The sequence below is a fragment of the Chiloscyllium plagiosum genome, unplaced genomic scaffold, assembly GCF_037043375.1.
Source record: "Chiloscyllium plagiosum isolate Xiang-an unplaced genomic scaffold, Cpla_swu_hap1 HiC_scaffold_35, whole genome shotgun sequence".
Classification (NCBI taxonomy): Eukaryota; Metazoa; Chordata; class Chondrichthyes; order Orectolobiformes; family Hemiscylliidae; genus Chiloscyllium; species Chiloscyllium plagiosum.
Window position 1 is genome coordinate 58485754 of NW_028270173.1, and position 25601 is coordinate 58511354.

General features: G+C 43.3%; 2 protein-coding genes across 2 annotated transcripts in view; both read left to right on the top strand.

The window, feature by feature from the left end:
• Positions 1–10495, top strand: part of LOC122541623 (uncharacterized) — a 33697-nt gene extending 23202 nt beyond the window's left edge. Inside the window, exon 2 of the mRNA XM_087978800.1 lies at positions 5813–10495. Within this exon, the coding sequence (XP_087834926.1) occupies positions 5813–6684 (872 nt within the window). The 3' untranslated portion in view covers positions 6685–10495. The remainder of the gene's footprint in view (positions 1–5812) is intronic.
• A 7264-nt stretch (positions 10496–17759) lies between these two features.
• On the top strand, positions 17760–24137 carry LOC122541598 (uncharacterized). The gene has a single exon (XM_043678460.2). The coding sequence runs from the start codon at positions 18762–18764 to the stop codon at positions 19983–19985; it is 1224 nt and encodes a 407-aa protein (XP_043534395.2). The 5' UTR covers positions 17760–18761; the 3' UTR covers positions 19986–24137.
• Positions 24138–25601: the final 1464 nt, after the last annotated feature.

Here is a 25601-nt window from a genome sequence, read left to right on the forward strand (position 1 = left end):
GTATGGTACCTATTACAAAAGAGAAAGTCTAGAAAAGCTAAAAGATCTAAATATTGATAAATTTCCTGGCCCCGATGGGCTACATCCTAGAGTTCTGAGGGAGGTGGCTGAGGAAATAGCGGAGGCGTTGGTGGTGATCTTTCAAAAATCACTGGAGTCAGGGAAAGTCCTAGATGTTTGGAAAATTGCTGTTGTAACCTCCTTGTTCAAGAAAGGATCAAGACAAAAGATGGAAAATTATAGGCCGATTAGCCTAACCTCGGTTGTAGGTAAAATTCTAGAATCCATCGTTAAGGATGAGATTTCTAAATTCTTGGAAGTGCATGGGCTGGATTAGAACAAGTCAGCATGGATTTAGTAAGGGGAGGTTGTGCCTGACAATCCTGTTAGAATTCTTTGAAAAGGTAATGAGTAGGTTTAGACCAGGGAAACCCAGTGGATGGTAGCTATCTAGATTAGAAAAGGCCTTTTGATAAGGTGTCTCATGGGAGGCTACTGAGTAGGTTGAGGGTCCATGGTGTTCGAGGTGAGCTACTGGCATGGATTGAGGATTGGCTGTCTGACAGAAGGCAGAGAGTTGGGATAAAAGGTTCTTTTTCGGAATGGGAGCTTGTGACAAGTGGTGTCCCTCAGGGTTCAGTATTGGGGCCACAGCTGTTCACTTTATATATTAATGATCTGGATGAAGAAACTGGGGCATTCTGGCGAAGTTTACCGATGACATGAAGTTAGGTGGACAGGCAGGTAATTCTGAGGAGGTGGGAGGTTGCAGAAAGATTTAGACAGTTTAGGAGAGTGGTCCAAGAAATGGCTGATGAAATTCAACACGAACAAATGCGAGGTCTTGCACTTTGGGGGAAAAAAAATGCAGGCATGGACTATTTTCTAAACGGTGAGAAAATTCAAAAGCTAAAGTACAAAGGGATCTGGGAGCGCTAGTCCAGGATTCTCTAAAGGTTGAGTCCGTGGTTAAGAAAGCAAATGTAATGTTGTCATTTATCTCCAGAGGGTTGGAATGTAAAAGCAGCGATGTGCTACTGAGACTTTATAAAGCTCTAGTTAGGCCCCATTTGGAATACAGTGTTCAGTTTTGGGCCCCACACCTCAGGAAGGACATACTGGAGCGTGTTCAGTGGAGATTCACACGGATGATCCCTGGAATGGTAGGCCTAACATACAATGAATGGCTGAGGATCTTGGGATTGTACTCATTAGAGTTTAGAAGGTTGAGGGGAGTTCTGAAAGAAACTTACAAGATAATGTATGGCTTAGAAACGGTAGACATTGGGAAATTGTTTCCGTCAGGTGGGGATACTGGGACCCGTGGGCACAGCCTTAGAATTAGAGGGGATCAATTTAAAAGAGAAATGAGGAGACATTTCTTCAGCCAGAGAATGGTGGGCCTGTGGAATTCATTGCCACAGAGCACAGTGGAGGCCAGGACGTTAAATGTCTTCAAGGCAAAGATTGATAAATTCTTAATCTCGCAAGGAATTAAGGGATATGGGGAGTGTGCAGGTAAGTGGTGTTGAAATGCCCATCAGCCATGATTGAATGGCAAAGTGGACTCGATGGGCCAAGTGGTCTTACTTCCACTCCTATGTCTTATGGTCTTACAACTGAACTCAGTGAGTTCATATAGTCATAGCGTCATAGAAATGTACAGCATGGAAACAGACCCTTCGGTCCAACTCGTCTATGCCGACCAGATATCCCAACCCAATCTAGTCCCACTTGCCAGCACCCGGCCCATGTCCCTCCAAAGCCTTCCTTTTCATTTACCCATCCAAATGCCTCTTAAATGTTGCAATTGTACCAGCCTCCACCACTTCCTCTGGCAGCTCATTCCATACATGTACCACCCTCTGTGTGAAAACGTTGCCCCATAGGTCTCTTTTATATCTTTCCGCTCTCACCCTAAACCTATGCCCTCTAGTTCTGGACTCCCCAACCTCAGGGAAACAATAGACAAGAGGTGCAGGAGTAGGCCATTCGAGCCTGCACCACCATTCAATATGATCATGGCTGATCATCCTTAATCAGTATCCTGTTCCTGTCTTATCTCCATAACCCTTGATTCCACTACCTTTGAGAGCTCTATCCAACTCTTTCTTAAATGAATCCAGAGACTGGGCCTCCACTGCCCTCTGGGGCAGAGCATTCCACACAGCCACCACTCTCTGGGTGAAGAAATTTCTCCTCATCTCTGTCCTAAATGGTCTACCCCGTATTTTTAAGCTGTGTCCTTTGGTTCGGCATTCACCCATCAGCGGAAACGTGTTTCCTGCCTCCAGAGTGTCCAATCCTTTAATAATCTTATATGTCTCAATCAGATCCCCTCTCAGTCTTCTAAACTCAAGGGTATACAAGCCCAGTCGCTCCAGTCTTTCAGTGTAAGGTAATCCCGCCATTCCAGGAATTGACCTCGTGAAGCTACGCTGCACTCCCTCAATAGACAGAATGTCTTTTCTCAAATTTGGAGACCAGAACTGCACACAGTACTCCAGGTATGGTCTCACCAGGGCCCTGTACAGCTGCAGAAGAATCTCTTTGCTTCTATACTCAATCCCTCTTGTTATGAAGGCCAGCATGCTATTAGCCTTCTTCACTACCTGCTGTATCTGCATGCTTACCCTCATTGACTGGTGTACAAGAACACCCAGATCTCTCTGTACTGCCCCTTTACCTAAATTGGTTCCATTTAGGTAGTAATCTGCCTTCCTGTTCTTGCCACCAAAGTGGATAACCATACATTTATCCACATTGAACTGCATCTGCCATGCATCTGCCCACTCACCTAACCTGTCCAGGACATCCTGTAATCTCCTAACATCCTCATCACATTTCACCCTGCCACCCAGCTTAGTATCATCAGCAAATTTGCTAATGTTATTACTAATACCATCTTCTATATCATTAACATGTATTGTAAAAAGCTGCGGTCCCAGCACTGATCCCTGCGGTACCCCACTGGTCACTGCCTGCCATTCTGAAATGGAGCCGTTTATCACTACTCTTTGTTTCCTGTCAGCCAACCATTTTTCAATCCAAGTTAGTACTTTGCCCCCAATACCATGCACCCTAATTTTGCTCACTAACCTCCAATGTGGGACTTTATCAAAAGCTTTCTGAAAGTCCAGGTACACTACATCTACTGGATCTCCCTCGTCCATCTTCAGAGTTACATGCTCAAAAAATTCCAGAAGATTGATCAAGCATGATTTCCCCATCATAAATCCATGCTGACTCTGACCTATCCTGTTTACTACTATCCAGATGTGTCATAACTTCATCCTTTATAATAGAGTCCTGCATCTTTCCCACCACTGAGGTTAGAAAAGACTTTGCCTATTTACCCAATCTATGCCCCTCATAATTTTGTAAACCTCTATAACCCCTCAGCCTCCGACGCTCCAGGGAAAACAGCCCTAGCCTGTTCAGCCTCTCCCTATAGTTCAAATCCTCCAACCCTGGCAACATCCTTGTAAATCTTTTCTGAACCCTTTCAGGTTTCACAACATCTTTCCGATAGGAAGGAGACCAGAATTGCATGCAATATTCCAATTGTGGCCTAACCAATGTCCTGTACAGTCACAACATGACCTCCCAACCCCTGTACTCAATACTCTGACCAATAAAAGAAAGCATACCAAACACCTTCACTATCCTATCTACGTGCGACTCCACTTTCAAGGAGCTATGAATCTGCACTCCAAGGTCTGTTCAGCAACACTCCCTAAGACCTTACCATTAAATGTATACGTCCTGCTAAGATTTGCTTTCACAAAATGCAGCACCTCTCATTTATCTGAATTAAACTCCATCTGCCACTTCTCAGCCCATTGGCCCATCTGGTCAAGATCCTGTTGTAATCTGACGTAACCCTCTTCGCTGTCCACTACACCTCCAATTTTGGTGTCATCTGCAAACTTACTAACTGTACCTCTTATGCCCACATCCAAATCAATTATGTAAATGACAAAAGGTAGAAGACCCAGCACCAATCCTTGTGGCACTCCACTGGTCACAGGCCTCCAGTCTGAAAAACAACCTTCCACCACCACCCTCTGTCTTCTACCTTTGAGCAAGTTCTGTATCCTGTTAATAACCTGTTTTATATTCCATCCGATAGGTGCCCTAATGTTGCCCGGATAAACATTGTTGTGGGCAGATGGAACAAAGTAGCCACGTTGTCTCTCCTGGAAACAGTCCAGTGACTCTGCTGGAAACAGAGGGTGTATAACAAATGAGTTTGTCACTCAGTATGGAACTGTCTCTAATTGAGGAGTCCATAAGACCATAAGACATAGGAGCGGAAGTAAGGTGATTCGGCCCATCGAGTTCACTCCGCCATTCAATCATGGCTGATGGGCATTTCAACTCCACTTACCCGCATTCTCCCCGTAGCCCTTAATTCATTGTGACATCAAGAATTTATCAATTTCTGCCTTGAAGACATTTAGCGTCCCAGCCTCCACTGCACTCTGTGGCAGAATTCAACAGGCCCACCACTCTCTGGTTGAAGAAATGTATCCGCATTTCTGTTCTGAATTTACCCCCTCTAATTCTAAGGCTGTGTCCACGGGTCCAAGTCTCCTCGCCTAACGGAAACAATTTCCTAGCGTCCACCCTCTCCAAGCCATGTATTATTTTGTAAGTTTCTATTAGATCTCCCCTTAATCTTCTAAACTCCAATGAATACAATCCCAGGATCCTCAGCTGTTCCTCATATGTTAGACCTACCATTCCAGGGATCATCCGTGTGAATCTCCACTAGACACGCTCCAGTGCCAGTATGTCCTTCCTGAGATGAGGGGACCAAAACTGGACACAGTACTCCAAACGGGGCCTAACCAGAGCTTTATAAAGTCTCAGTCGCACAACAGTGCTTTTATGTTCCAACCCTCTTGAGATAATTGACAACATTGCATTTGCTTTCTTAATCTCGGACTCAATCTGCATGTTTACCTTTAGAGAATCCTCGACTAGCACTCCCAGATCCCTCTGTACTTTGGCTTTACGAATTTTCTCACCGTTTAGAAAGTAGTCCATGCTTGTATTCTTTTATCCAAAGTGCAAGACCTCGCATTTGCTCACATTGAATTCCATCAGCCTTTTCCTGGACCACTCTCCCAAACTGTCTAGATCCTTCCGCAGCCTCCCCACTTCCTCAGTACTACCTGCCTGACCACCTAACTTCGTATCATCGGCAAACTTCGCTAGAATGCCCCCAGTCCCTTCATCCAGATCATTAATATGTAATGTGAACAGCCCCTTCAGCGAAGGAGGAGAGGGAGTTGGAGGAAATTATGTTTCCTTTTCCTGTTTTACAGAAGGATTGCACTGTACGACACCAGAGAATACAGAGAGGATAGACACTGCAGATTGACCCTGACCATCACCCAGTGAACAACTACACAACTGTGGGCAGACATCCAGTCCCTTCGCAGCATTGCTCAACACGGAGAAGGTTGGGTAGTGAAACCATCATCTGGAAATCAGTTGGGTTAGGGGAACTTTGACATATTGTCAGATCTGAAACTAGTCAGTTGTATAGAGCCTTCCATCGGAACCAACCTTTCTAAAGGTTCGGCTGTAGGTGATTGGTCAGGGTGAGGCTGAGAAGAAGTGTGAGTGGCTCCAAGTGTTGGTGAGAGCTTCAATCCTTCGTCAAGCCTCATGAACCACTAACTCATTGTTACAAGTGACGGCTGCTCAAGTGTGAGGTGTGTAAGGAGGACTTCATGGATTCCCCTGTTCATAAGATCCCTTAATGCACAAGATGAATTTATTGATGCAATTCTCATGGAAGATAAACCATTTACTTGTGAGGTGTGTGACAAGCCATTCTTGTGCTCATCTGACTTCCTTCGACACCAACTCATTCACACAGGGGAGAAGCCGTTCACATGTGAGGTGTGTGACAAATCATTCTCACGACCATCAAACCTTCGCAGACACCAACACATTCACACAGGGGAGAAGCCATTCACATGTCAGGCGTGCAAGAAATCATTCTCACGGTTATCAAACCTTAGCGTGCACCTACACATTCACACTGGGGAGAAGCCATTCCCATGCCGGTTATGCAATAAATCATTCTCAAATTCATCGCAATACCTCATGCACCAACATGTCCACACCAGAGAAGAAATGTATATGTGCAATGTGTGCAACAAATCATTCTCAACACCATCAAACCTTAGAGAACACCAGCGCATTCATACAGGGGAGAAACCATTTAGATGTGAAGTTTGCGATAAAGCGTTTTTAAACTTATCGACCCTCCGCAGACACCAACGCATTCACACAGGGGAGAAACCATTCACATGCGAGGTATGCAAAGAATCATTCTCACAGTCATCACACCTCCACACACACCAACGCATTCACACAGGGGAAAAACCATTCACATGTGAGTTGTGTGACAAATCGTTTTCACGATTATCAATACTCCGCAAACACAAATGCACTCCTACAGCAAAGAAACCCTATCGATGTGAGTTCTGTAATAAAGCTTTCACACAGTTGTTGGAACTCTTGGAACATCAGCGAACACATACAGGAGACAAACCGTTCCAGTGTGATGTGTGTCAGGATTGTTTCACCTACTCCTCCTCTCTCACCATACACCGACGGCTGCACACAGACTTGATGCCAGATTACCTGCTTCCATCACACTGAGAGCTGTCTGTTGTTTACCCTCCAATGCTCACATATGGGGAGCTGCCATTCCAAAGCACTGTCTGTCTCAAACCTCTCTCACCATCAGTCCATTGTTTCAAAAAAGACAACTTAACCTGTCAGCGTCTCTCCAAATATCAAAAAGAAAATATTTCAATAAGTATAGAAGGTCCTGCTCATGCACAAATGTTATTCTGTCTCTGGAAGGATTTCCTCACCCACAGGAAGTAGGTGATTCAGACATATCTGTGTTAGGATTCACCACACACTATAGAGGAGAGAAATACATCACGCTGCAAAAACTATCAAGGTATCTCTCTCCATTGAGTACTATTATAATTTGTTGAATTCCTGAAGTCTGGGGTAGGATTCATTTTCCTGCCAAATCATAAGATATATTCAAGCAATCCCTTTGTAACCCTCGGTTTGAATATCTCATGGACTGCAGGCTTTGTTGTTTGATTGCAGCTCTCTCTTCAAGTGTGACCCAGTGATACGTTATACCACAGTACACTGGGGATAGACTGGAGGGTAAAAGCTGACCCTGTGGATTCATGGTTGAATTTTTCTCGTATTAACTGTCAGAATTGTCACCCTAAAGAAGTGAAACATTGTCTTGTGAATGAAGGGAATCTTGTCCATTTGACCTCAGTTTGTAGATGATCCTGAAGTCTCCAAAAATCTTGTTGAAATGTTACTTCCTTTAGTTGCGACTTTGGGTGGTTCTACCCAGCAATGAAGGCTGATCGTCTTTGTTCCACGTGGTCACATATTTGAGCTGTTCCTTGAATTCCTCTCTTCAGTCAGCTGTTTTCAGGGTCAGCCATTGATCTTCTTCCTCTTGGACTATGGGCCTTGTCTTGTCTTGGTGCCAGGTGGATGCTCATCACTGATGGAACAAATCAACGATCTGTCCAGCAACGTCAAGCATCCAAATGGATCGAATGATTCAGACATCACTTCGAACTTTGACTTGGGTTTAGATCTTTTAAGGCACCTCCGACTTGGTCTTTTTTTGCCAGGCAAATTCAAGAAAAATAATGAGATTGGCACCAGGAATGCTTTATTATTTTCATCGATGTGACCAGCGTATTTAATTAGGAAATCATGGGGCTCTGTAGATTGTGATATGATGACTTGATATCAGAGAAACTACATCCCAATCCTGCAAGTCCTTCATGAGGATATGACTGTAACTTCCTTGAGTGAGAGGTCTGAAACAGAAGTCTTCAAAATCTAGTTTGATGTGTGATAGTCCCCATTTTATTTACAACCTACCTGACAGTAGGTATTCACCTCATCAAAGATTAGTTGCCATTAGTATTAAACACGGTATCAATGGGAAACCTAATTACCTCAGCCCCCTCTGTCAAAATTAAACTGACCACCGTAACTATTCTACAGTTTACAGATGGCTGCAATGTCATTGTCCACTCTGCAACAGATTTTCAAACCACTCTTGATCTTTTCACCAGGCGAGAAACGGTGGCTCAGTGATTGGCACCGCTGCCTCACAGTGCCAGGACATGGGTTTTATTCCAACCTCGGGCGATTGTCTGTGTGGAGTTTGCACATTCTCCCTGTGTCTGCGTGGGATTCTGCTTGGTCCTCCGGTTTCCTCCCACAATCCAAAAATGTGCAGGTAATGAGAACTGGCCATGCTAAATTGCCCAAATTATTCAGGGGTGTGTAGGTTAGGTGCATTAGTCATGGGAAAATGTAGAGTAATAGGGTAGTGAAATGGGTCTGGGTGGGACAGTATTGAGAAGGTCAGTGTGGACATGTTGGGCCGAATGGCCTGTTTCCACACTGTAGGAATTCTATGATTCTATGGTTTTCATTTCTTCATATATCGATCTCGGCCCGTCCTGCAATGTTGCCATCTCAAGACTGGGCATCCATGAGGTGCTGTGGGCCATCAACTGCAGCAGAGTTGTATTCCAGAGGATTAGATATGGTGGACAGTGAGAGCCTTTTTCCTCAGATGGTGATGGCTAGCATGAGGGGACGTAGCTTTAAACTAACAGGGTGATAGATATAGGACAGATGTCAGAAGTAGGTTCTTTACTCAGGCAGTAGTAGGAGCGTGAAATGCCCTGCCTGCAATGGTAGTAGACTTGCCAACTTTAAGGCCATTTAAATGGTCATTGGATAAATGTATGGAAGATAATGGAATAGTGTAGGTTAGATGGGCTTCAGATCGGTTTCACAGGTCAGTGCAACATCAAGGGCCAAAGGGTCTGTACTGCGCTGTATTGTCCTATGTTCTGTCTTCCAGCATAATCTGTAGCCTTACACCGGCATATCCTCAACTCAACCATTACCATCAAGCCAGGGAATTAACCCTGGTTCAATGAAGAGTGTAGGAGGACGTGTCAGGAGCAACACCAGGCATACGTGAAAATGATGTTTCAACCTGGTGACGTCACCAAACAAGTCTGCTTGCATGTTAAGTAGCATGAGAAGCAAGTGATAGACAGAGCTAAGCAATCCCACAATCAATGGTTCAGATCTAAGCTCTGCAGTCCTGCCACATTCAGTCATGAATAGTGGTGGGTGATTAAACATCTCATTGGAAGAGGAGGCTCCACAAATATCTCCATCCTCAATGATGGAAGAGCCCAGTACATCAGTGCAAAAGATAAGGCTGAAGCTTTCGCAGCAATCTTCATCCAGAAGTGCTGAGTGGATGATCCATCTCAGCATCCTCCAGTGGCTCCCCAGCATTACAGATGCCAATTTTCATGCCAATTCAATTCACAGCACATGATATCAAGAAATGGCTAGAGACAATGAATACTGCAAAAACTACAGGGCCTGATAATATTCCAGCAATAGTATGAAGACTTGTACTCCAGAACTTGCCGTTCCTCTAGCCAAGCTGTTCCAATACAGTTAGAACATTGGCATCTATCCGACAAGTGGAAAATTGCTCAAGTACGTTCTAAAGATAAAAGCAGCACAAATCCAACCCGCCCAGTTACCGCCCCAACGGTCTCCTCTCGATCATCAGTAAAGTGATGGAAGGTGTCATCAACCGTGCTATCAGGCAGCACCTGCTCAGCAATAACCTGCTCAGTGATGCCCAGTTTGGGTACCACCAGGGCCACTCAGCTCCTGACCTCATCACAGCCTTAGTTCAAACATGGACAAAAGAGCTGAATTCCAGAGGTGAGGTGAGAGTGGCAGCCCTTCACATCAAGGCTGCATTTGACCATGTGTGGCATTAAGGAGTCCTAGCAAAACTGCAATCAATGGGAATCCAGGACCAAACTCTCCAGTGGTTAGAGCCATACCTGATACATAGAAAGCTAGTCGTGGTTGTTGAAGGTCAGTCATCTCAGCTCCATGATATCTCTTCAGGAGTTCCTCAGAGTAGTGATCTAGGCCCAACTATCTTCTGCTGCTTCATCAATAACCTTCCCGCCATCATAAGGTCAATTGTGGGGATGTTTGCCGATGATTGCACAATGTACAGCACTATTAGTGACTCCTTAAATTCTGAAGCAGTCCACATTCAATTGCAGCAAGATCTGGACAATATTCAGGCTTCAGCTGACAAGTGGCAAGTAATATTCTCCTACAAATGACAGGACCAAGGTTTGACTGCAGCACTTTGGACTTCAGAGGGTCAAGAGAGGAGTCACCATCTTCACAAGGGCAATGAGGGATGACCACACACCCCATTAAAAAGAATTAAAATTCAAAGATCTTTGCAAGTCAATTAAAAATTGTAGGAGAAAGTGAGGACTGCAGATGCTGGAGATCAGAGCTGAAAATGTGTTGCTGGAAAAGCTCAGCAGGTCAGGCAGCATCCAAGGAGCAGGAGAATCGACGTTTCGGGCATGAGCCCTTCTTCAGGAATGAAGAAGGGCTCATGCCTGAAACGTCGATTCTCCTGTTCCTTGGATGCTGCCTGACCTACTGCGCTTTTCCAACAACATATTTTCAATTAAAATTTGTAGACCATAAAGCAGTTCCTGTCACTACATTGCTGTAATGCAGTGAGATCTGTAGTGTGCATCAGCAGGACACGAGGCCGAGAGAACTTCCATAAGCAATGCTTCTATGGAAAATTCTAAGGTAAAAGGGTCTAGAGGTGACAAGAGATAACGAGGGAGCGAGGTCATGTGGAAATTTGTACTGGAACATGAGAATTTTAAATTGGAGACACTGGGGGACTGGGAACGAGTATAGGTCAGCGAGCCCAGGGGTGATAGGTGAGTAAATTAGGATAGGGAGTTCAGAGTTTTAGCTGAGCTGAAGTTTATGCACGGTGGAAAATAGAAAGCTGGACAGGAGAGCTTTGGAATGGTCTCGTCTAGTCTCAAAACAACAACTGCGTGGATGAGGTTTTCAACAGCAGATGGACTAATCTGGGAGTGGGGTTGTTGGAAATGGGTGATGTTACGAAGGGGAAAGAATTTTTGTGATGGAGATGGTATGGAGTCAGAAGCTCAGCTGAGGTTGAAGAGGATGACACCAATTGGTCTTGGAGATGAGAATGGAGAGAGCAATCAAGAAGAAGTTAAGGAATGTAGGAACTGAGTAATTTCTTGAATCTATTACACCATACAGTTAGATTATGTCAAATCTGTGACTTAACTCTATCTATTGTCTTGATTCTATAACCCTTGGGTTTATTGTCAAGCAAAGGTTCTATCTATCACAATTTTAACACTTTCAATCCTCTCCCAACCTGCAGTAGGAGTCCTCTGCATAATTGGGCAATGTCACCGTGGGCTGATATATATTCTCCACAGAAGGATTTACACTTTCCAGTTTACACAAAGTATAATATTTTCCTCAGAAAGGAGGACTTGCATTTATATATTCAATGCATTCAAAAACCACTTCACTGACAGTGACAATTGAGTACTTATTTAAAATGCAGTCACTTTTTATGTTGGAACATGGCAGACAATTTAAGCTCCCAAAAGCAGCAATGTGACAATGATCAGACAATCCGTTTTTGTGACATTGATTGTAGAACACATCTTGTCTAGGGCATTGGTGACAGCTCCCCTGCCCTTCTGCAATATAGTGTCCACTTGAGCACAGAGTTTTGATACAACTCATCTGAAAGATCTCTGACAATGCAGCATTCCCTCAGTACTACACTGGAACATCAGACTCAGTGTTCAATTCTCTGGGGTGAGACTTGAACCGACAATCTTCTGACTCAAGAGATAAGATTGCTAAATTAACCACAGTGTATTACTGTTATATTTGATTCAGTATCTAAGGGATTAACTCCCAAGGCTGTATATAGAATCCTTTTCCCTCTGTAAAATGTCAGCCTAAAGATTTGATTTGATTAAAGTGATAACTAGTTAGAGCTGCAGGTGTCAATGTTGTCTTTGTGTGTTCCTGAGCTGTGAAAGGTGGTGTAATCTCTGCTGTCAGCTGGAATGGACATTTTAAGGGATTGTCTTCAGTCAGCACTGCTGATGAACCATTCTGCTTTCATTCACTCAGCAAAGTTGAACACTGTCATGATTAAAACTCAAGGAATAACCCATTGTCCCAGGTTGGCTCCAGTGAAGATTTTGAATTTGTTTTCAAATCCCTCCAGTCATACTTCTCCCTATTCCTGTAATCTCTTCCACCCCTTAATCCCAGACAAGAAGTTTTGTGCTCAACTCCTGGAGCGGGACTCTTCTGACTCAGAGAATAAGTTTGAAGGTTCGAGACCTACTCCAGATGGATTATTTCATGACAATGCATTAAAGTTCTTGTTGGGTCTGCACAAAAGTTTTCTTTGGCTCGAAGCTCCCTGTACAAAAATCATCTACAATTTGTTTGAACACAAATATGTCGTGAAATGAGTGAAGACATTATGTTTTAACCTTTAAATAAAACTGCTGTAATTGGTCAATTCGATTTTTTTAAAAATTGGCTTTTGTAAAACCCCTTGACAAATAGGCAACAAAGACCATAGATTGTGACTGAGAGTTTACATTGGTTTAATCAGCATTAACTGACTAAAACCACGTTGAGAACTTTATATTTAAGTTCTGCTGCATGAAAATTGAACGTTTGTGATCTTTAACAGGAAGTGGTGGATGCAGGTACAAAATTAAAAAGACATTTGGATAAGTACATGAATAGAAAAGGTATTGAGGGATATGGGCTAAATGCAGGCAGATGGAACTAGTTTAGTTTGGGAATATGGTCAACTTGACTAGTTGGACTAAAGGGTTTGTTTGCGTGTTGTATGACTCTGCTAACCACAGGAATGACTACTTCTCCAGACAGGAATAACAGGAATGGCGAGTTCCTCTGATGTTATCTGATCTTCAAATTACACTCAGGTTTTTGGATGGTTGAATATCAACAGTCAGTCATATTACACTTATAAAATCCCTACAGTGTAGAAAGAAGCCATTTGGCCCATAGAGTCTGCACCGACCCTCTGAAGAGCAAATTCAAAATAGTCACCCAATACTGAGATCAAACACGGGTCCCTGATGCTCTGAGACAGCAGTGCTAGCCACTGAGCCACTCTGCTACTGTGATCCATATTGATGATTCCAGTTTACATGCTGCTTTCGCAAGGAAGTGATTGATTGTTCTCATATGGTATTGAAGGTTACCTGAGGAGAGTCACAGAGCTCCCTGAACAGAAAGCAATTCCCTTCAATCAAGTCACGTGTAATAGCCATCTGAGAATACTCCATGTGAATCCATTCACACTGGATCATCCCATAATGCTTTCATAGTCAGGAATTCAGGCATCCTTCCCATATTCAGAGGAGGCGATGGAACTGATGGTCAGCTGATTGGGGAAAAGGTCCACCCTGTCCTTCTGTGCCTGAAGTCACAAGATCACGGATCACATTGAGGAGGAGGTGTTGTTAATTCATGCTATGTCTCTCTGAGGCAGTTCACAGTGAGAGGCGAGTGGGATGTTGAAGAAATATTTCAGGGACCGGGGCGGGTTCGACTGGGACAACACTACTATTATCGGACAAGCCAAACAGAGAACAGCCAGGGAATTCCTAGAGGCATGGCACTCATCCACTGATTCAATCAACAAACACATCGGCCTGGACCCAATATACCGGCCACTACAGCGGACAGCTGGAACTGACAACCGGAAGCGGCAGATACAAATCACTATAAATGCCGGAGGAAACATCACAGAAGCATTTCACAGGAGGCTCCCAAGCACTGAGGATGTCACCTAGACAGGGGACGAAATGTCTGCAACACAAATTTCCAGCTCGGCGAACAGAACCACAACAAACGAGCACCCGAGATACAAATCTTCTCCCAAACTTTGGGGAGGTAACATGTTCACTAGAGAGAGAGAATGATCACAATCATGCTAGAGTACTGCATACTGAACAACATGACTCTGAAGCAAGATATGGACTGGGATGACCCAGGAGGTGAATCAGGAGGAGTGAATAGACTAGAACAGCCCAGGAAGACTATCGAGAGGAGGTGAATGTTGATCTGTATAAACTGGAGCTGAGGGAAGTTGAACATAAACAGAAGCAACATTTGATCAAGACAGGGCAGTCAGAATACAAAACATACACCACTTCATTCCCTGAGACAAAGGGTCCTTCCTAACACCAGGTCATTCTAAAACCTATCCCCTTCTCTGTGCCTGTCATGTGTAATTGCTGATATCACCTCTGCACATTGTCACTGTCTTGGATGCTGTGGGTCTTCCTCTTCTGATCTTCTGTCAAGCAAATCTGAGGATACACATCCCACACTGATAGAACATAGAACAGTACAGGTTCTTCGGCCCCTGATATTGTGCTGACATTTTATCCTATTCTAAGATCAAACTAAGCTACATACCTTTCATTTTACTATCATCCATGTGCTTATCCAAGGATCGCTTAAATGTCCCTAAAATAAGTCTACTACCACTACTCACAATGCATTCCATGCACCCACCACTCTCTGCGTAAAGAACCGACCCTTGACAATGTCCCTTAAATCTTCCTCCAGTCACCTTAAAATTATGCCCGCTTGTGATAGCTATTTCTACCCAGGGGAAAACGTCTCTGATTATTCATTCTGTCTATGCCTCTCTTCATCTTGTACACCTTTGTCAATTGACCTCTCATCCTCCTTCATTCCAATGAGAAAAGCCCAAGCTCCCTCAACCTTTCTTCTTAAGACATGCCCTCCAGTCCAGGCAGCATCCTGGTAAATCTTCTCTAAAGCTTCCACATCCTTCCTATAATGAGGTGACCAGAACTAAACACAATATATGTTGGCAGTTTGAAATTCTTTGAGGATGAAGAACGCTATTCCCACACTAGAAATCTCTGTCAAACATTTACCAGGGGAACTGAGACAGCAGCTGCAATGTGAGGTTTTATTCAGATGGGACATTGACAAGTTTAAATCCCCACCTGATCTGCTGCTCAAAGTCACCTCCATTTCCCCGGTCAGTTTCCCAAGTTTCGGGAAACTCATGTTGCTCCAGAAATATTTGGATTGACTGTGAGAGACGTCAATCAGAGAGCCCACCCACTCTGCACATTGTCTCCTCTTCCTCTTCCAGAGCTGGTTCACTTCCTATAGGGACTGAAAACCAAGTGAGGAGATGGTGAGTGAAGGAGCAGCTTTTATACAAATTGTATCCCATAATATCCACACCAATCTTCAGGCAGTCTGACTATCCTGTGGGCAGTCAGGGGTGGAAATGTCCCTTATGCTGTGTGAGAAGATCCAGCTGAGAGAGCTGTTTACTCGGTGCTTTGTGCTGAACTGTGTGACTGGAGCTGTGTGTTGGATATTGAGTGTGTTTATTGGAAGCATTTCCCTCTGATTTCCAGGCTGAGATTTGTTGATGGCTCATTCCTGAATATGAGACCGTGTGGTGTAATTATCTGGGAGGTGCAGAGTATCTGAAGACTCTTACTGATTTCCTATTGTTGACTTCTGTATATGTGTTGGGAACTGGTGGTTATCCTGAATTGTGAAATAGTCAATTCCCTTTGTGTTGGGATCTGAGTGATTCCTGTCTTTTCAAATCTTGCTGAGATCTCCCAATACTCTGTGTATTCTGCTCCAAGTTTAAAACAAAAACTGAGTTTAAGTCTTTCACTACGTCCAGATCTCCAAAACTAATACACAGCAATGAAATGAAAAATAGAAATTGCAGAAATAGAGAAACTCCAGATCTGGCAGCATCTGCAGAGAGAAAGCAGAGTTTAATGTTTCAGGTTCAATGACCTTTATTAATAACTCCAGAACAGTTACCATAGAATACCTACAGTATGGAAACAGGCCATTTGGCCCAACAAGTCCACACCTACACTCCGAAGAGCATCCGTCCCAGACCCAACCCGCTTTCCTATCCCTGTAACCCCCAAGACTAATGCATTTAACCTACACATCCCTGAACATTATGGGCAATTTAGCACGACCAATCTGCACATCTTTGGACTGTGGGAGAAAACCGCAGCACCCAGAGGAAACTCACATAGACACTGGGAGAGCGTGCAAACTCCACTTAGACAGTCACCTCAAGGCTGGAATTGAACCCAAGCCCCTGGTGCTGTGAGGCAGCAATGCTAACCATGGAGCCACCTTGAAACCTACTTCCTCAACTCTGAGGTCCATCTGGCTGATAATGTTCCAATCACTACAAAAACTGTGCTGATTCTGCCTGATTACCTCACTGAGTGCCTTTCTTTAACATATTCAATAATAGTTTATAACATATTCCCAGTGACAAATATTGATCTAATTGGCCTGTAATTTTCTGTTTTCTGTCTCCCTCACTGTTTGAATAAAAGATAATTGCTATCTTCCAATGTAACAGAACTATTCTTGAATCAAGAGAATTTTGAAAAATTAAAACCAACATATTAAGAATCTCACCAGCCACATTTTTAAAAGTCTCTTGAAGTGCTTCAGGATTTGTCATCTTACATAGAATCATACAGCACAGAAACAGACCCTTAGGTCTGACTCATCCATGCCAACCAAGTTTCCCAAACTAAACTAATCCCACTTCCCTGTGTTTGGTCCATATAGTTCTAAACCTTTCCTGTTTCTGTCTTTTAAATGCATTTCTGAGGAATGGCATTGCCCGGAATGTCGATTCTTCTGCTCCTCAGATGCTGCCTGACCTGCTATGCTTTTCCAGAACCACACTCTTAACTCTGATGTCTAGCATACCAAATTTGGAGTCGTGCTGGAAAAGCACAGCAAGTCAGGCAGCATCCGAGGAGCAGGAAAATCGATGTTTTGGGCAAAAGCCCTTCATCAGGAATGATGCTGAGAGCCTCTGGGGCGGAGATATAATTGGGAGGGGGGGTGGGGCTGGGGCTGGGGAGAAGGTAGCTAAGAGCGCAATAGGTGGATGGAGGTGGAGCTGAAGGTGATAGGTTGGAGAGGAGGGTGGAGCAGATTGTTGGAAAGGAAGATTGGTGCTGAGCTGTGACGTCGAACACTTCTTACGCCGCCGCCGTCTCCGAGCTTACTTTTTCAATCACCTATACTACATCCTAGCTCCCAGCCCTGCCAAGTTTTCACCATCCCTCCCAGACCACCCCTCACTGAGGTCAACCGATCAGTCCTCAGCAAAGGCCTTACCTTCACCCCCTCCGTCCAGGCATCAACGAATTCAATACGCCTTGTGACGTCGAACACTTCTGCCGCTGCCTCCGCCTCCACCTCTGAGCTTACTATTTCAATCCATCTCCTCTGATCTGATGTCCAGCATCTGCAGTCTTCACTTTCTGTCAAATATCTTTTAAATGTTGTAACTGTAGTTGCATCTGCCACTTCAGCAAGGTGCTCAGTACCATTTCCCTGGTGATTGTTTTTTTGAGTTCCTTGATTCTTTTCATTTCCTGATTTTCAGCAATTCTGGGTTGTTATTTATGTCCTCCACAGCGTTAGTTAAACTGATTTGCTGTCTCTTGATTTTGCATAATTTCCGAGACTCACTTTCTACAGGACCAATGCTCACTTTTGAAATATCATTACCTAACCTTACTATCTGTTTCATGTTTTCTTAGCTAGCTTTCACTCAAAATCTTATTTATCCCCTCCTTATTAAATTTCTGGTTATTCTCTGCTGGGTTTTACATTCTGACCAATCTTCTGACCTGCACAATCTTTGTGCAATTATATGCTTCTTCTTTAAGTTTAATCCTGTCTTTGCACAGTGTAACTAATTTCCCAGGATAAACCTAAACCCTTCAATCAACTATACTGAAGCAATATTTTTATAGGTTCTTGTGTTTCCTGCCCTTTCTTTGTGGGTTTTCTTCAAGTCATTTTGGTAAACATGCTGGAATTCACATTTAGCCTGAGTGATTTCTGTATTATACTCATACTTAAGGATGATACTGGACTTTACCAACATGATACAAGCTCATAGTGAAACAATAGCCTGCTTTACACTCCATCCAGTTGTTTAGTCTATTGCCCTCATATAGGGGCTGAGCACAAGAAAAGAAAGTAGCCACTTTGGATAGGAACCAAGAGCAAACATTGTCCCTGCTGGAAATGCAGGGTGTGTAACAGCCAAGTAAGGAAAATGAAAAGGCTTGTATCTGACCCCACTCGCCCACCCCACACATACACACACAAAAGAGGAGAGGGAGTTGGAGGAAATCATGTTTCCTTTTCCTGTTTTACAGAAGGATTGTACTGTACTACATCAGAGAATACAGAGAGGATAGACCTGCAGCTATTTCCTGACTATCATCCAAGAAACAACTGCACAACCTTGGGAAGATTTCCAGTCCCTTCACAGCATTGCTTAACACAGTAAAGTTGGGCAGTGAAACCATCATCTGAAAATTGGTCAGGTTAGGGGAGCTTTGACATACCATCTGATGTGAAACTGGTCAGTGGCGTGGAGCCTTCTGTCAGAACCAACCTTTCTGAAGGTTTGGCTGTGGGTGATTGGTCACGGTGAGGCTGGGAAGAAGTGTGAGTGAACTGCAGTGTGGTGAGAGCTTCAGTCATTTATCGAGCCTCATGAACTACGGACTCATTCCTGAAGAGAAGCTGTTCGAGTGTGAGGAGAGCTGCACAGGATTATAAGAACCTATAATACACAAGGTACATCCTTGATCGGCCACATGGAAGTAAAACCATTTAAGAGTGAGGTGCAGGATCAGGATTTTATACAGTCATCAATAATTGTGAGAAACAAACACATGCACACTGGGAAAGAGCCCATCAGGTGTGAGGTGTGTAATAAGTCCTTCTCAAAGTCATCGGCCCTCCTTGTTCACCGGCGTATTCACACCGGGGAGAAACCGTTCACATGCGAGGTGTGTGACAAATCATTTTCGCAGTCATCGAACCTCCGTGTGCACCAACGCATCCATACAGGGGAGAAACCATTTACCTGCGAGGTATGCAACAAATCATTCACACTATCATCAAACCTCATGGTCCATCAGACAATCCACACAGGGGAGAAACCCTTCAAATGTGAGGTTTGTGATAAAGCTTTTGTGACATCTACAAGGCTGCTAAGACACCAGAAGATTCACACAGGGGAGAAACCTTTCAAATGTGAGGTTTGTGAGAAGGCTTTCATCCAATCCTCCCATCTCCTGATGCATCAAAGGATTCACACAGGGGAGAAACCTTTCAAATGTGAGGTGTGCGACCGAGCCTTTGGACAATCATCTCACCTCCTTCGACATCATAAACTCCACACCAGAGAGAATTTCCCCAAGTGCGAAGTGCGTAAGGAGGGATTTGGACAATTATTAGACCGAGTAAAACACCAACACATTCACACTGATGAGAAACCATTCATGCATGATGTTTGTGGCACTTCATTTTCAGAGTCATGGAATCTCCACGGACACCAATGCATTCACACAGGGGAGAAACCATTCACTTGTGAGGTATGTGAGAAATCTTGCTTGCGGTCATCAAATCTCCATGTACACCACATGGGGGTGAAACTGTTCATATGCAAGATGTGTCACAGAGCTTTTACACGGTTATCAAACCTCCTGGTTCATCAGACAATCCATGCAGGGCAGAAACTCTTCAAGTGTGAAGTTTGTGACCAAACGTTTGCGACATCTAAAAGCCTCTTGATACATCATAGAGTTCATACAGGGGAGAAACCCTTCATATGTGAGATATGTAACAGGGACTTTGCACAATCTTCGGCCCTGGTGATTCACCGACGCATTCACACAAGGGAGAGTCCATTCACATGTGAGGTGTGTGAGAAATCATTTTCAAAGTTAACAAACCTCCGCCGACACAAACAAATCCACACATGGAGGAAAGCGTCAAGTGTGGGGTGTGTAATGGAGAGTTTGGATGATCATTGAACGTACAGAGGAACCATTCAATTCAAGATACGTGACATTCCCAGAGTCACCAAGGCTTTCTGTACACGAACAGATTCACACAGAAGGAACTGTTCTCATGCAAGATCTATTCTCTCCAACCTCCCACAACACAATTGTTATGATGGTTAGAAATCCGCCAGTCAAATCAACACATTTACACAGGAGAAACCATTCCTGTGAAAGGTTTGTGATAAGTCCTTCTCGCAGTCTTTCAGTAATAAATAGTTCATGGTTAGGTGTTATCCTGGCTCACCACTCTGCCTCACCATGTTCTCGTGAAGATGCTCACTACAATCCTGTCATCTGATTCTGCACCTTTAAATCTTCAGACTCCATTCTTCCTCTGGAGAGGTGATAGCCCAGTGATACTTTGCCAGTAATCCAGAACCCAAGGCTTAATGTTCTCAGGGCATGAGTTTGAATCCCACCATGGCAGATGGTGAAACTTGAATTCTATTTTGAAAAATCTGGAATTAATAACTCACCTAATAGTGATCATATAAATATTGTCAATTGTCATTAAAACCCATCTGGTTTACTATTGCCCTGTCGGGAAGGAAATATACTGTGCTTGCCTGGTCTGGCCTAAGTGTGACTCCAGACCCACAGCAATGTGCTTGATTCTTAACTCCCCTTTAAAATATCCCTAGCAAGCCACTTGGATCATGGGACAATTAGGGATCAACAATAAATGCCAGCCCAGCCAGCAATCCCCACACTCCATGAATTAATTTTTTAAAAAATCAACGAGATTTTTAATAGTCTACGATGAATCAATCCAGAGCGAATCTGAGGACAGTTTCTGTGTCCTGGACATTGTGCATACTTTTTGAGTCCCATCAATTGTTCTCTGTCTGACTGACCATGTTCCAAAAGCCTCTTGATACATCATAGAGTTCATACAGGGGAGAAACCCTTCATGTGTGAGATATGTAACAGGGGCTTTGCACAACCTTCGGCCCTGGTGATTCACCGACGCATTCACACAAGGGAGAGACCATTCACATGTGAGGTGTGTGAGAAATCATTTTCAAAGTTAACAATACTTCTCCCTTGAGGGAGGTCTCAGTCTTGGGTGACAGCACCAATCACCCCACCAACCTCGTTACCTACATACAGTGTACTGACAAATCCTGCATGGTATCTGGAACCTTGTACTTCCATTTCAGAATGCTTTATTTGTAAATATATGTAAATATATATGCCGATTTCATTTGTATTGTTTCAATGGATTGCAATCAGGTGTTTCCTTGATTATGTAATGCAGACATGCTGTAAATGGCCCTTCATAAGCTAGTTTGGTCTTTTGTTAGACTGCAACAACCCTTTGTTAGACTCTGGTGGGAGTATATTAGATTACACTGGTCATTTATTAGACTGCAGTGGTGATTTATTAAACTTTAATGGCCCTATAATAGACTGAAATGTCAATTTATTAGACTGTAATGGACCTTTATTAGACTGTAAGGACAATTTATTAGACTGCAATGGCCCTCTATTAGACTGTAATTGCAACTTATTAGGATGTACAGTAATAGCCCATTACGAGACCACACTTGCCCTTTAATAGACTGTATTGGCCCTCTATTAGACTGTAATGGCCATTTTTAAGACTAATGGCTCTTTATACAAGTGTCATGGCCTTTTAAAAAAATCTGTATTGATGTTTTTGTATTCTTATTGTGATGCTTCTGTTGTTGTTCTATGAATATATATATTCAACACCATTTAACGTGAGAAATAATAATTACCTCCTCCTTAAGAAGCTTTCGGACTGCAAATGATGATTTCCCTTAAGGATGGCACACTAATTTATTCTCAAGATCTTTCCCACAGTAATGAAAGATATTTCAACCATCCCCCTAATATAATAATATATGCAATTATTCCATAAATACTATTGTGAACAATATTTACTTCCTTTGTGGATATAAACCTGTAATAAACCTACTATTTCAAAAGGGTTATGTTTAATATTTGAGGTTGATAAATGGAAAAGACTGTTGTGTTTTCAGTATCACAGTTTGTCGCCTAGAATTAGACAACACTGCAAGAAATAACGAAATGGGGAACTTCCTGGACATCTCAGAAACTTCATAGTTTGTAAAATGGAATTCCAAGAAATTGAAGTAAATTGTTGGGTCATTTTCAGCAGATCTCAAGACTGAACATGGACATCATACCATCAGCGTTTAATTGCTAATGTTCTCTGAAGCAAAATGAAGTGACTGCAGAATTGATAATGTCCAGATGAAACCTCCCATTTTTTGTATATGAACTGATTCTGCCCCATGGCTGCGTCAAATAAGAAGTGCTAGAGTTCCCCAGCGTCTTCTCCTAACTTTGCAGGTATTGCCAGGCAGACCTGAGAAGGGTCATCATTTCTAACCAACAAGACCTCTAAGATCCTAGTCTAGGTGACATGGGCAAGCACAATCTTGGTTATCAAGCTGGTAAAAAGCAAGGTACTGACTCTGGGCATCAAGCTGCCTTTGATCCCTCCAGCAGTCTCAGTAAAGTTAATCCACACAAAGTCAAACTTTTCCAGAAAGTCGCTCTTCCTCGTCCAGTCAATTAACACCAACTCCTCCAATTACAATTCTGCAACCACTTGCCACTCTCAGCAGCTAGCACAAGCTGACAGATGAGGAAATTCTGTTTGAAACCTTTGGGCAGCTTCATGGAATTCTGCACAACTTTTGCTGTCTTACTTGATCTCAGAGCCAGTGGCTCTTTTGCTATCCAAAGTGAACATCAAGATTGTCTCAAGGTTGAGAGACCTCTGGCTGGGATGGCCCAATCCATTCACTTGTCTCCTGGGTAAACAGAGGAACGATGTTCCCAATGTCTTGGGATTACAGAACCAAGGGTCACATTCTAATGATATGGGATAAACCATTTAAGACTGAGATGAGGACATGATTCTTCACCCAGAGGTTGTTGAAGTTCTCTGCCACAGAAAGTGCTTGAATGCAAAACAAGGTGTTCAAGAAGGAATTTGATATAGTTCTTAGGGCTAATGGGACTAAGGGTATGCAGGAACAGGGGACTGAGTTGGATGATCAGCCATGATTGTACTGGATGTCAGAGAAGGCCTGAAGAGCTAAATGGCCCACTCCTGCTCCCATTTTTGATGTTTCTCATATTTGCTATGTAATTCCAAGTGTGCAAAGAATTATGCTAGCAACCAATTCAGGATTATCATTCAGGTGAGCAGTGTGGTACAATTGTATGGCATACTGGAATCTATTTTAATACACAACAGCCTGATCCTTCCAGATAGAACATATACACACATTGTGCCTGTTTCAATGCAACAACATAGGTGACAGTCTTTCACTGGTTCGTTTCTTAGAACAATTCCTTGATCAATTAGAGTCAATCTGACTGGTTTAACATTTAAACAAAGCTTGGCAATTATCTGTTAGTCATCATTCACGGTGCTTTCTACCAATCAGAGTCCAGTGGTCAACTAATCAGCATGCTCCTCTCATGTAGAAAATATATTGTTTTCTTGACTGATATTTCTTGAGAATTGTCCTGATGTGTGTAAGATGAAATGCTTTGAAAAAATTGTTTCAGCAGTATTCAACACAGCAGCAATATTTAAGGTATCCAGGAGTTAGAATGGATTTTTAATCCAGTAATGTTTCCTGGGTGACTATTAAGTTTACATAAGTCAGAAATCTCCAAAGTCTTTAAGGACATTTTCCAAAGGATTCTAGGAACAGGAAATTTGAGTTTTAATGGTTTCCTTTGTTCTAAGTCTGACTTAGACATCTTGTCTATGGTTGCTTTATGTTGATTTGACTTGTCTTTATGGCAGATGAAGTTGGACATTCCAGAGATATGATGTATGATTTTGTCGCCTGGTTATTACTGATGTGAACTTTCCTGAAATTGGGGTCAACTGACATGTGGTCAGTGATTGCTACATTGTCAGTCCAGCAAAAATATTTTTAAAAGAAAAATAAAACAAGAAAATATAATAAAGCAAAACAAGGTAAGTTCTTTCTTCCTGCCCTCTGGCATTACACACTTTTCCTTCCTGGTTGCTTTTTCTGCTTATCGTGTACATTGACGAAGATTTGAGTGTATCTGGTTCGCAACTGGCGTAACCATCCAACACTTGATCTGACTGCACCATATCAACATGACTGGTCCTGCTTTCCTCTGTCAAAACTATTCATTACTCCAGGACCATCCTGAAGAGAAAAGCTAACCTACAATCTCCTCCCTGAAAGCAGCCGTGTCCTTGTCTAAGTTATGTTCTAATTGTACAGAACTGTACACACGGCGACAGGATTATCCCAGCCAACACCCAGCTGGACAGCAACTACATTCAGGTTCTCCTATAGGTGTTCAATCTGTCCACCCTCCCTGCAATCTCAAGGCTGAGAGTTCCAGCTGAGCAGGTAAATCTGCTTCTGACTATGAAACTTTCAGGAGTCTGGGCCCCTAGGGCCTCAAATGCCCCAAAGGTTGCCCACCCAAAAGTCTGAAGCCAGAAGGTTTCACTATAAGGCTGTACCCTCCACCCCATCTACCTACCTTGGGACTGCACCTCGATGTAGTGGAAGGGAAAGGAGAAAGCAAATAGTCAGAGGGCACATAGGTAGCATGAATGAGACTAGATGTTAACAATTAACTGCAGAATTGGGCTGAAAGGTGGCAAATGGAGTTCAATGCAGATAAATGTGAGGTGATTCACTTTGGGAAGAATAACAGGAAGGCAGAATACTGGATCAATGGTAAGATACTTGGTAGTGTTGATGTACAGAGGGATCTTGGTGTCCATGTACATAGATCCCTGAAAGTTGTCACCTAGGTTGACAGTGCTGTTAAGAAGGCAGTGTGTTAGGTTTTATTGGGAGAGGGATTGAGTCCCAGAGCTGTGATGTCATGCTGCAACTGTACAAAACGCTAGTGCGGCCTCACATAGAGTATTGTGTGCAGTTCTGGTCACCCCGTTACCAGAATGATGTGGAAGCATTGGAAAAGATGCAGAGGAGATTTACCAGATGTTGCCTGATCTGAAGTAAAAGTCTTATGAGGAAAGGCTGAGGGACTTGGGTCTGTTCTCATTGGCGAGAAGAAGGCTAAGAGGCAATTTAATAGAGACATACAAGATGACCAGAGGATTAGATATGGTGGACAGTGAGAGTTCTTTTTCTTCTGATGATGATGTCTGCTTGTACTAGGGGGCTTGGCTGCAAATTAAAGGGTGATAGATTTAAGACAGATGTTAGAGGCAGGTTCTTCACTCAGAGAGTGGTAAGGGCGTGGAATGCCCTGCGTGCCAGTGTAGTTAACTCAGCCACATTAGGGGCATTTAAACAGTCCTTGGATAAGCATATGGATGAAGATGGGATAGTGTAGGGTGATGGGCTTAGATTAGTTCACAGGTCAGTGCAACATTGAGGGCTGAAGGGCCTGTTCTGCGCTGTATTGTTCTATGTTCTATGCAAAGCAAGGTATACTACAATTATGTTTAGTTGGAGATGCAGCTTTTAGGTCAGGCTTATCAGCCACACAAAGACCCACAGTGACATGGTCGTGAATTTCCCAGGTGGACAGTCATATTCATTAAAGGTG